This window comes from Sarcophilus harrisii, chromosome 3 (genome assembly GCF_902635505.1).
Source record: "Sarcophilus harrisii chromosome 3, mSarHar1.11, whole genome shotgun sequence".
Lineage (NCBI taxonomy): Eukaryota > Metazoa > Chordata > Mammalia > Dasyuromorphia > Dasyuridae > Sarcophilus > Sarcophilus harrisii.
In genome coordinates, this window is record NC_045428.1 from 604,220,484 (window position 1) to 604,233,209 (window position 12,726).

Consider the following 12,726-nt stretch of genomic DNA (forward strand, 5'->3'; position numbering starts at 1 on the left):
AGCTTCTCGAGAACAGGAACGCTCTGTCACCTTTCCTCGCATTTCCAGGACTTGGGACAGGGCCTGACAGAGCAGAACTGTGAGTTGGGGGCAGTGGGGTAGAGAGGGATTGGCGCAGGAAGAAAGTGCACAGTGACCATCCGATGAGGAGCCTGTGGCAGACCTGAGATAGGCTGGCAGGCACACGAGTGGAAAGTGGAGGAGGAAAATGCCAAGCGCTGGCAGCTGGAGAGGAGGGGAGAGCGGGGCATCCGGGGCCGAGATTGGGAAGAGGGGTGACCCGGGATAGGGGCGTCCTCAACAGAGCGGCAGGAGGAGAGAGCCGTGACTCCCGGCCTGGCTATGAGTTTTGTTTGGGGCGTGTTGACTTGGAAGCGCTTATGAGCCAGCGGGCAACTGGGAATGCACAGCTGAGGGAGGAGAAGTGGGCGTTTGGATCTGGCACTCGTCTGCGGGCAGATGAAAACATAGGAAGCCGAGGAGGGCCCTGAGAGAGAGAATCTGGAGAAAAGGGAGTGGAAGAGAGAGCCTGGAGGCACGTCCGCAGTGAGGGGGGCAGAGCCCCAGCAAAGAGATGGGCACACATGGAGACCCAAGAGACAGCAAGGGAGGCAGTTTATCTGAAGATGAAGAAAGGGGAGGAGGGAGGAGGGATGGGTCATTTGCATTAAATGCCGCATCAAAAGGTCACTTGATTTAATCTTTAAGTGACAGTAGGTGATCTAGGAGAGAGCAGCTGTAGCTGGTGAGGTCTACAGCCATTCCAAGGGATGGGGAAACGAGTGGGAGAACAAGAGAAGGGCCTGGATGCAGACAGTTTGGGGGGAAGTTGACTATAAAAGAAAGGAGAGCTATAGGATGAGAGATGGCTTTAAAGGGGCCAAGTGAAAATGTCTTTCAAGAGTTGTGGAGACCTTGTTATACTGAAGGCTGCTGGGAAAGGGCTAACATGGAAATGGAGGGTGAAAGGGAGCGCCGACTGAAGGGGTCTAACCCCATCAAGCACAGGGATGGAAGCAAAAGTAGGAAAGGCTGTCGGATCATGGGCCATGCAGGCAGAACACTTGCGGGTGCTGGGGAGATCAAGGGTGAGGGCTTCCCCTTTTCCAGGGCCAGCCCACCCCCATGGTCCAAGTTTACCTCTCCTCAGCTCAGAGATCTCAGGGGCTCAGCCGCCCCTCAATCCATTCTGAGGAGCCCCCTCTAAGGACCCAGATCATCGAGCTAAGAGGCATCCTTTGCCCTGAGCCATCTCTCAGGCTCTCTAAGACAGCTTGGGCTCCCTCTTTCTCTGCCTCCCCAGCTCCCTAAGGCTTGATCTGCAGACTGTGACTTCCCTGAGATCAGGGAGACGCAGCATCTGTGCTCAGTCTCAGCTGGAGAAACAGACCCTTGCTGGGTGGCTGCCTCCGTCTGGACCTGGTTCCGAAGCCTCGGCCTCTAGGATGCTGGTGGCAAGTGGGGTCTGGCCCTAGGCGCGCCTCCCGGAGCTTGGTGCTGTCCTTGGTTCTGAAGGCAGGGAAGTCGCACCACAGCCAGCACAGCTCCCACCTCAGTCCCCAAGAAGACATCACTGCGTCCTGACCAGAGGGCACCGCTGCACGCTGCGTTCAAACACCGACTCAGAGGTAGGAGGACTGATTTAATAAATTAAGACATAACATAGGCTGTATGGGGTGGGGGGGCTGCAGTAGGAATTCCGGGGCCTTCCTCATCCCCGGGGAGGGCAGGGCTCAGCCCCTCAGACATTTCCCCATGGCCACATCACATGATTGGATGGCACCTAGAGACCCAGACAGCTGGGTGCCCCGCCCCTCCCCACCAGGCAGCTGGGCACCCTGCCTCTCCCCACCAAGAACCCGGGTACTCGCAGGTCCGGCTCCCGAGTCTTTGGCTCCCGGGGCCCGGGGCCCCCGGGAGAGAGCACCCCAAACCCTGAACCCCAGGAAGCAGGGCTCTTATATCACCCTCATCTCCTGCTCATAGGCCTGGATGGCCCCCACATTCTCATAGAGGATTTCTTCCTGGGCTCTGGAAGTGTCCTCAGCGGCCTGGGACCGCTGCTGAAACCTCAGGAGCGTTTGGTACAGAAAGATGTACTGGCCCTGGGTGTGGGGAGAAGGCTCTCAGGACAGAGGGGACGCTTACCGGAGCCCACCTCCAGCTCGCACCAGCCTGGCTCTGCACCCCCGCCCCCTGCCTGGCCCCAGCCTGACCTCAGTCTGCACCATCAGCGGGCGGCTCCTCCTCATCTTTCTGATGAAGGACTGGACCCCGACGTGCCGGTACTTCTGCAGCTGCCTCAGCAGGACGTCCAGGGCGATGAGGGTCCCCGTGCGCCCCACGCCAGCGCTGGTGGGGACGGAAAACCGGTGACGGGACTTCTCCCGGGATTCCTGGGCATCGGGGGTGGGGGCAGCAAGCCCAGGCTGGGAGAGGGGCTAGCCTGGGGAAGGCACCGAGGGACCAGGTTCTGGGTCAGGGCCAGGGCTGGGGGCTCACCTGCAGTGCACGATGGGAGGCCCTCCCTCCGGGCTCTGCTCCAGCCACTGGCGCAGGAGTGCCTGGAAAGCCAGCAGCGGGTCCGGGGACCGAGGGACGCCGTGGTCTGGCCAGGCTGTGAAGTGGAATTGGCGCACAGACAGGCTTTCTTTCAGGTCCATCTGGAAGAGGGGGCAGGAAGTCAGGGCTGCAAGGGCCCTTCGGTGGTCACTGAGGCTAACTGGGAGGGCCAGAGGGAGCAAGGGCTGGGGGGGCCAAGGCCGCTTGGGTAGGAGGGGGCCAGGGTGAGATGAGAATCTGCCTTCCTGGAGTGCAAACCCACTGCCCTTCCTACGGCCCTGCCCTGGAGGCTGTGAGGAGGTTCTGGGAGAGTCTGGAGTATCGGGGCAATGGGGGGGGGGCAAGCCCAGAGAGGGGGCTAAGCAGGCTGCTGAGAAGGGGGAGAAGTTTGAGGGGGTTGGTTTAGTCTAGAAGGGCCAGTCTGGGATCCCTTGGGAATACCCAAAGCAGCTGGGTGGTGCAGTGGGCAGAGCCCTGGGTCTGGAATTAGGAAGACCTGAGGTCCCTCAGACCTCGGCCACTTCCTGGCTGTGTGACCCTGGGCAAGTCATTTAACCTCTATTTCATTTTCCTCAACTTTAAAGTGGAGATAATAAATGCACTCACTTAACTGGGAGAACCAACTAAGGAAGCACTTAGGACCTGGCACACAGCAGACACTTAATAAATGCTTATGCCCTTCCTCTATCCCAAAGATTTAGAGGGAGAGGGTCGGCAAGCTTCTGGAAGATCCGGCAAGGTCAGCGGAATGGTTCATAAGGGAACCTTCCGTCGGAAACTGGACCCCAGGAAGCGAGTGGTTCGTTTGGGGTGTATCGGGAGTGGCCGCGGGTGGTCACGGAACCCGGAAACTATCAGAAGTCTGGGCCCTGCCGAGGCCATCGGCCCGGAGGTCTGGGGACTAGGAAGTTTTGCGTCCCCTCCAGCGCCCACATTCTGTGGTTCTGTCTCCGGGGGGCCAGAAGGACTCATTTCATGGCTCAGAGGACCTGGGGGTGACAGCTTGGTCTGGCTCTGGCTCCCTGAAAGGTGCTGGAGGTGACGCAGGGAAGCTGAGACTGCTGGGGGGGGGGGCACAGAGTGCAGAGAGGCCCCAGGTCAGGATTCTGGGTGCCCACAAGTCTCCCGGAGGTTGTGCTGGTCAGAGCATTAAATGCTGGGGGACAGGCGGGGGGAGGCAGGACTGGGGTCTCTGGGCCCATACATGAAACAGCTGCAAGTCGCGAATGGTCCAGTGTTCGGCCACGTCTTCCCCTTTCAGGGTGACCTGGAGGCGCCCGTGGTTGCAAGTTTGGGCATCCAGGGGCCAATAGTGTTCACATTTGACCTGGGAGAGAAGATTACCCAGAAGTCAGTATTCTGTGCATCCCAGAGCCAGCCCCGGCTGCACCCAACCCTCATTTACTCATCACTAGCCCAGGGGGGAGCAGTCACCGGGGAGGGGAAACCCCCAAAGCGCATCTAAGGAAGGGCCTGAATTGCAAAAGAGATTTTTTTAAAAAGAAAAAGATCCTATGGGTGCAAAGAGATTTGTAGCCCTTCTCTTCTCAGAGCAAGAAATTGAACATGTGGATGTGCTCAACACTGGGGAATGGCTGAATAAATTGTGGTTTGGGATTGCATAGAATGTTACTGTTCTGTGGGAAATGAGGAGCAGCCAAGTCATTATTAATTTGCAAAATGTACCGTACAACTCTAAGATACCACCACACACCTGCTCGGATCATGATGACAGGAAAACAACGATGATTGTTGGTGATGGGGAAAACTGGGACATTGATGCATTGTTGGTGGAGCTGTGAACGAATCCAACCGTTCTGGAGAGCAATCTGGAATTATTCCCCAAACGTTATTAAACCTCAGCATCCCCTTGATCCAGTGCGAAGCTATTATACTGGATTATATCCCAAAGAGATCATAAAAGAAGGGAAAGGGACCTGTATGTGCACAATGGGTGTTTGTGGCAGCCCTTTTGTAATGGTATAGAAACTGAAACCGAATGGATGTCCGTTGAGAACGCCGAATAAAATTGGTGGTCTATGAATATTATGAATGTCATTGTTCCAAGAAATGACCAACAGGATGATTTCAGAAAGGCCTGGAGAGACTGGTTACACGAACCGGATGCTGAGTGAAACGAGCAGGACCAGACTGTATACTTCTACAATAATATTAGATGATGACCAGTTCTGATGGATCAGTCATCCCTCAGCAACGAGATCAACCAAAATCATTTCCAATGTGAGTACAGTAATGAACTGAACCTAGTTATACCCAGAAAGAACTCGGAGACACTAAAACCATTACATTGAATTCCCCAATCCCTATATTTATGGCAAACCTGCATTTTGTACTTCCTTCAAGCCAATTGGTACAATAATTCAGAGTCTGAATTTTTTCAGGCCAGCAAAATAACGTTTTGGTCATGGTACTTATTTGTAAAATTCGTTATAGTTTTTAATATATTTTAACATCTACTGGTCATCCCTGGACATTTAGAGGGGGTAAGAGGTGAAAAATTGAACAAGAGGTTTGGCAATTGTTAATGCTGTGTTACCCACGATATATCCCAAATAAAAGGTTATTATTAAATAAAAATTAAAAAAAAAAAGGAAAAAGAGATATGACCTATGGAAAATGGAGTTAACAAGTTTCATATAGGAAATGATCTATTTTTCAGACTTCATTAGCACCAGGTTCTTAACCAAGTGAACTAATAAGTTGGAATTTATTTATTTCATAAAACTTTCATTGGGGTCTTTACCATTTTAGGTGTTTCCATATCCTTTTGATCTTCTTTACTTCTGCAGTGAAAAAAGATTAAGATAAGAAGAGGACTCTCCTTTTCAGCTCTTTGCTGTGTTATGAAATTCCTTTGTTTTATTCTTGTTAAAAATAAAAGGGAATATAAAAATCAAAAAAAAAAAAAAAAAAAAAAAGAAATGACCAACAGGATATTTGCAAAGGCTCCTCAGAGAGACGGTATTAATGAACTGATGCTGAGTGAAATGAGCAGGACCAGGGAGATCATTATATACTTCAACAACACACTATATGATGACCAGTTCTGATGGACCTGGCCATCCTCAGCAACGAGATCAACTTTCAAATCATTTCCAATGGAGCAGGTAATTAACTGAACCAGCTACGCCCAGAGAAAGAACTCTGGGAGATGACTAAACCATTAAGCATTGAATCTCAATCCTCTAGTTTATGCCCACTTTGCATTTTGGATTTCTCATGGCTACTCTTGTGGTAAAATACTAGAGTCTGACTTTTTGTGTCAGCAAAGCAACGTTTTTGGTCGCCATGTATATTTATTGTGTGTATCTAATTTATATTTTAATATATTTAACATCTACTGGTCATCCTGCCATCTAGGGAGGGGGTGGGGGAGCAAGAGGTGAAAACATGAACAGAGATTTGGGCAATTAATGTAAAGTTAACCACATATAACCCAAAATAAAAAGGCTATTAAATAAAAATAAAAATTTTAAAGGAAAATGAGGAGTGGATACCAGAAACCCGAAAGTCCTCCATGAGCTCAGTTAAAGGAAATGTGTTGCACAAGGTGCAATGTTCCAGGATGCCCGGCTATGAGTGACTTTGGCTCTCACACTTCTGCAATATTATGGCTGCTAAGTGAATGGCCCTTGGCATATTGGACGAAAGCTCAATAGTGAAGTCAAAGAACCTTCAGAGAGGTCTGAATCCCTGAAGGACGCACACTGTCTCTTTCATGCCCCTTCTCCCCCTTCTCTTTTCCCCAAAGACCCCCAGTTCTGGCTTCTTGAAAGTGAAGGGTTGGAAGAGACGGCCTCTGGTCCCTCCCTGCTCTGAGATTCTGCCACTCTGGGCTCAAAGCTGGGATCCAGATGCTCTCATTGTGTGCCAGGAGACCCTGGGCTCCCTGTGTCACCTGCCACGGCATCAGCCCCAAGAGCCAGCCCCCATCTCACCTGTGGCCACCGGGTGCCCAGGCCGAGCCAGCTGACGTTATTCCTCCTCAGCCTTCAATTTCCGTGAAAGTGTGTACTCAGTGGCAGCATCCAGGCTCCTCCACCACATGCCCGGGTCTGCTACTGGCTTCCCAACAAGGACATTCTCCTTGCTCCAGCTGATCCAGTAGGTGTAGTCTGAGTACTGGGGGCCCTTAGGGACCGCCCACTGCAGGGTGACTGAGCTGTTACTCCGGGCTTTCATGCTCAGGTCTTCGACCTCATTGGGCACTTAATGAGAAGAGAGAAGAAAAGCAGTGGGGAACAGCTTCCCCAGGCTCCACCACAGCTCCAGTCCTCCCTAGGTTGGGTCCCCCCGGACTCGGGCGCCAAAGCAATATTCTCAAAGCCCAAGTGAACCACGTCATGTTCCAGCTCCACACCCCCTGGGCTCCATTACCTTTGGGATCGAAATGCCCCTTCACCTGGCCTTGACCCTGCTCCCACGTTTCCATTATATCATGGCCCTCATTACGGGGTCAACAATTGTCAACAGTCAAACTTATCAAATATTTCATCAGGATTTAATTCTTTATCAAACAAATGTTCATCGCATTAATACGCAAATTTGCTTTCACCTTAATGATGATGAAAGAAGCATGCACTAAAGAATTGCTTTCAAAATAATTTTATGACTTATCAGTAAAATGTTTGGTTTCTGCTTTATGTTCCCATATGTACTGTCTCACATTAAAAATTTCCTAGTAAAAAAAAGCTTATGAGTGGAAAGAGTTTGAGAAGCTCTGCTCTAGAGCAGTGATTTTCCAAGTATTCTCCCAAGGATCCTGGGGGCCTCTTTGAAACAATTTCTTCTGGCGCATCTGGCTGGCCGGCTCTAATTTCCCAAGGATAAACATAAACAACCCATGCAGGAAAACTCTTTGGACAGAACCACAATAATTGTTACTAGACTAAAGGCAATGAGGGCAGTGGTCAGTAGCCTCACACTTTTGAGGATTAATGGGGTCAAAAGAACCTTGAAATAAGTTTCTCTGATAAGAACTTGCTCCTCAAACTGGAGGGAATTGGAATCAAATTTATGTTAAGAGCCCCACTGATACATGGAACAAAACATACGATCTAAAGCTCCAAAGGACTATATGAACTCAGTCGACCTAAGAAAACCACTACTGGTCATGAATACCAAGAAAATTTTACAAAAGGAAAAAGGACCTATATGTACAAAGAGATTTCTAGCCCTTCTCTTCTCATAGCAGGAAATTGGAAATTATGGGGATGCTTAACAATTGGGGAATGGCTGAATAACCTGGGATTGTCATAGAATGTTGTTGTTCTGTGACCCTCTCCAGTAATGACATGAACCAAATCAGTTCCAATAGAGCAGTAATGAACTGGAACCTGAAGCACCCAGTGTAAAAGAATTTGGGAGATGACCAGAACCACATTGAATCTCAACCTCTATTTTTGCCTGTCTGTACTTTGGATTTCCTCTGCTGTAATAATTGTACAATTTCAGAGTCCAATTCTTTTGTACAGCAAAATAATGGTTTGGACATATATGATATATTGTATTTAATTTATACCTCTTAACATATTTCTTAACAACAACCTGTCATCTGGGAGTGGGGGAGGGAGAGGGAAGGAGGGGAAAAAAGTTAAACAAAAGGTTGGCATTGTCACCGTAAAATTACCCATGAGTATAACTTATACATAAAAAGCTATAATAAAAAAATTAATTAAAAAAAGAATGTTATTGTTCTGTGGGAAATGAGGAGCAGGATGTTCTCAGAAAAACCTGAAAGTCCCTCATGAGCTCAAGCAAAGGGAAATGTTCTGTGTACAAAGCAATGTTCCAGGACCAATGAGTGACTTTTGCTATTCTCACACTTGCATTATGAAGCCATGTGTTTGATTAGAATCCACGCTAATTAGTGAAGTCAAAGGAAACTCGTGAAGTCTGAATCCCTGAAGGACGCACATTCTGACCCTTCTTCCCTTCTCTTTTCCCCAAAGCCCCTGAAGCTCCCAGTTTCTCGAAAGTGGAAGGGTTGGAAAAGAGACGGCCTCTTGGTCCCTCCTCTGTTTGAGATTCTTGGCCACTCTGGCCAAAGCTGGGATCCAGATGCTCTCATTGTGTGCCAGGAGACCCTGGGCTCCCTGGGCCACCTGCCACGGCATCAGCCCCAGGAACCAGCCCCCATCTCACCTGTGGCCACTGGAGAGCTCAGGCCGGAGCTGTGTTGACGTTATTCCTCCTCAGCCGTCAGAAACAGCCTCAGTGGCAGCCCAGGCCTCCACCACATGCTCCGTCTGTTGTACTGGCTTCCCCAACAAGGACAGTCTCCTGTCTAGCTGATCCAGTAGGTGTAGTTCGAGCACTGGGGCCTTTAGGACCTCCCAACCGGTAGGGTGACTTTGAGCTGTTACTCTGCTTTCATCCTCAGGCTTCTAATCTCATTGGGCACCCTAATGAGAAGAGAAGAAAGCAGTAAACAGCCCCCAGGCTCCACCATTGTGCCCACAGTCCTCCCCAGGTTGGGTCCCCTGACCTCAAGGCGCCAAAGCAATATTCTCAAAGCCCAAGTGAACCAAGTCATGGTCCAGCTCCACAACCCCCCCCCCAGGGCTCCCCGTTACCTTTGGGATCAGAAATGCCCTTCACCGCCGGCCTTGACTTACCTAATGGTCTAATATGGGTCATGGCCCCACTTGGGGTCAACAATTTGGCAACAGTCAAAATTATCAAATATTTCATCAAGATTCAATTCTTTATATCAAAATAAACAAGCACGTCCATCGCATTAATACGCAAATTTACTTTCAAACTTAAGGATGATGAAAGTATATGGACACTAAAGAATTGTTTTCAAAATAGTTTTCCAAGTATCCTGAGGGTCCTGAAAGTCTAATTCATTATTGGTTCTAATTTCTCACATGATAAACATCTATAAAGAAAACCCACATGCAGGAAAACTCTTTGGACAGAACCAGAATAATTGTTACGAGACCAAAGGTAGTGAGGGCAGGGGTCAGTAGCCTCACACTTTTGAGGACAGACAGGGTGAAAGGAAAGAGAGAATCGAGTGAATGCAGGGCCCATGCAGTGGGGTGTAATGTAAAACTGAGTAAGTTTGGATAAGAAACTGTTCCTCGTAAATTTAGAGGGAATTGAATCACTTATAAAAACTAAGAGCCCCACCACACATGAACAAAAATATGATCCTGAAAGTCTAAAGGGACTGTTTCGAACTCAGTGCTGTTCTTTGACCTAACAAGACCACTACTGGGCGTGAATTGCAAAAGAGATTTTTTAAAAAAGAAAAAGGTCCTATGTACAAAGAGATTTGTAGCCCTTCTCTTCTCAGAGCAAGAAATTGGAAATTATGGGGATGCTCAACATTGGAAAATGGCTGAGTAAAAGCTGGGATTGTCATAGAATCTTATTGTTCTGTGGGAAATGAGGAGCAGGATGCTCTCAGAAAAACCTGAAAGTCCTCCATGGGCTCAAAGGGAAATGTTCTGTGTACAAGGCAATGTTCCAGGATGCCTGGCTCTGAGTGACTTTGCTATTCTCACACTTGCACATTATGGCTACTTGCTAAGTGAATGGCCCTTGGCAGACTGATTAGAACGACAGCTAATTAGTGAAGTCAAAGGAACTCAGGGAGGGCTGAACCCCTGAAGGACGCAAGGCTGGAGCCTTCTCCCCCTTCTCTTTTCCCCAAAGACCCCCGGTTCTGACTTCTTAAAAGCGAAAGGTTGGAAGAGACATCTCTCTGGTCTGTCCCTGCTCTGAGACTCTGCCATTCTGCGCTCAAACCTGAGATCCAGATGCTCTCATTGTGTGCCAGGAGACCCTGGGCTCCCTGTGCCACCTGCCACAGCATCAGCCCCAAGAGCCAGCCCCCATCTCACCTGTGGCCACCGGGCGGCTCAGGCCGGAGATGCTGATGTTATTCCTCTCAGCCTTCACTCTGAAAGTGTACTCAGTGGCAGCATCCAGGCCTTCCACCACATGCTCCGTCTTCGTTGTATTGGCTTCCCCAACAAGGCCATTCTTCTTGCTCCAGCTGATCCAGTAGGTGTAGTCTGAGTACTGGGGGCCCTTAGGGACCCCCCACTGCAGGGTGACTGAGCTGTTACTCCGGGCTTTCATCCTCAGGGCTTCGACCTCATTGGGCACTTAATGAGAAGAGAGAACTAAAAGTGGGTAGGGGAAGGCTTCCCATATCTCCCCACCAAGTACCCAAGAGCAGAGGTGAGATATTGAGTCCCTGGAGTGACCTGGTGGGGAATTTCCCCTGGTGGGGGAAAGGCTACTCCGCAGCAAAGGAGCCTCTGAATTTGAGGTTTCAGACTTCTCCCACTTCCCAGTAGAATCACAAGGACTTGCAACTTTCCTGAAGGCTAAAGATTATCTTGTGAATTTTCTTTTCCTTCTCATATTTTCCCCTTTTGATCTGATTTTCTCGTGCAGAAGATAATTGAATCAATATATTTTTACTATGTTTCACACGCACTGGATTTGTTGCTATCTAAGGCAGGGGGGACAAGGGAGGGACACTTGAAAAACGAGGTTTTACAAGAGTTAATGTTGAAAATTTATCAACACGTATGTTTCAAAAATTAAGCTTTAATAAAATAATAATAACAAAGGAATACCTAGTGAAGCCTAACGAGAAGTAGTGAATGCCAGACCTAGCAAGCTGTCCGGCAATCACTGAGCATTTACTAAGGGCCTGCTCTGGGCCAGACACTACTTTGGGCAGCCTGCTCTGGCCAGCACTACAGCACAGCAAGGAGGGCGAACACCCCTGCCTTCAAGGAGTTTACAATTTGATGGAGGAGACAACACACAAGCAAATATGAACAAAGCAACCTATGTACAGGAAATCGTCAACAGGAGAAAAACTGACAGTAAGAAGGTTGGGGGAAAGTTCTAGTTGTAGCCACAGGATCGGAGTGGTGGGGCCTAGGGAAATGGCCAGGATGGGCTCCAGAGCCCCCCAGAGCCTCTGCTCCTTTCTCCTGCTCCTTCCCCTCTGAAGCTTACAACCCCAAGGTAGGGCAAAAGTCTCACCTGGCTGCATTAAGGTTCTTTCCAGACAGCCTCCACTGACTGTGAACTCATAGAGGGTTCCAGGTTGGAGGTTCCACCGTGTACTGAGTGGGTTGTCGTGCCATTTGTCCCGAGTGAGCTGGCCTCCCAGCCCAGGTGACTATAGCGGGAGAGCTCAATAGGGGGCTCCCAGGTCAGGTGACCGAGACGTTAGTCTGCTTTCACGTGCAAGGCTGGGATGTCAACTGGGCTTGAGTTCATGGAAAAGGAACAGGGTCAGCTAAGGGACACCTCTGCATCCCCCAAAGCCTCACACTCAGCCAGCCTCCCCTCGGCCTCCTCGGGGCCAACGGAAGGCCCTGGGAAGTTGCCCGCCATCACCGCTGCTGGGCGGGACCCCTGCTCCAGCACACCGTGCTACCTGGGGAAGCAATGTCAAGGGTGAGATCAGAGCCTGGTAGGGCAGGGCCATTTCTTCCGCCCTCAAGGACAAAGTTCACCCTGGCTCAGCCGGCCCATTTTCTTGAAGGAGTGGGAGGGAGAAGTTTGGGGGAAACCCTGAGCCAATGCATCAGTGCGATTAATAATATTTGGTCATCGCCGTTGGCCTGGAGGCCAAGAGGGCCCTCAGCCCCAGAGCAAGGCTGCTGCGTAGGGCCCGGGACCTCCAGGACGAAGCAGGCAACTTGCCGGGCCAAAAAAAGAAAAAGGTCCTATGGGTACAAAGAGATTTGTAGCCTTTCTCTTCTCAGAACAGGAAATTGGAAATTATGGGGATGCTCTCAGAAAAACCTGAAAGTCCTCCATGAGCTCAAGCAAAGGGAAATGTTCTGTGTACAAGGCAATGTTCCAGGATGCCCGGCTCTGAGTGACTTTGCTATTCTCACACTTGCACATTATGGCTGCTTCCTAAGTAATAGCCCTTGGCAGACTGATTAGAATGACAGCTAATTAGTGAAGTCAAAGGAAACTGAGAGAGGTCTGAATCCCTGAAGGACGCATGACTGGAGCCTTCTTCCCCTTCTCCCCCTTCTCTTTTCCCCAAAGACCCCCAGTTCTGGCTTCTTGAAAGCAAAGGATTGAAAGAGACGGCTTCTGGTCCCTCCCTGCTCTGAGATTCTGCCACTCTGGGCCCAAAGCTGGGAT

General features: G+C 49.8%; 1 protein-coding gene across 1 annotated transcript in view; it reads right to left on the bottom strand.

Moving 5' to 3' along the window:
• Positions 1-12,726, bottom strand: part of PTPRH (protein tyrosine phosphatase receptor type H) — a 29,256-nt gene continuing 16,530 nt past the window's right edge. Inside the window, exons 9-14 of the mRNA XM_031961797.1 lie at positions 10,437-10,703; positions 6,599-6,791; positions 3,767-3,914; positions 2,503-2,663; positions 2,217-2,352; positions 1-2,105 (exon numbers count right to left, since the gene is read on the bottom strand). Coding sequence (XP_031817657.1) covers positions 1,959-2,105; positions 2,217-2,352; positions 2,503-2,663; positions 3,767-3,914; positions 6,599-6,791; positions 10,437-10,703 — 1,052 coding nt within the window. The 3' untranslated portion in view covers positions 1-1,958. The remainder of the gene's footprint in view (positions 2,106-2,216; positions 2,353-2,502; positions 2,664-3,766; positions 3,915-6,598; positions 6,792-10,436; positions 10,704-12,726) is intronic.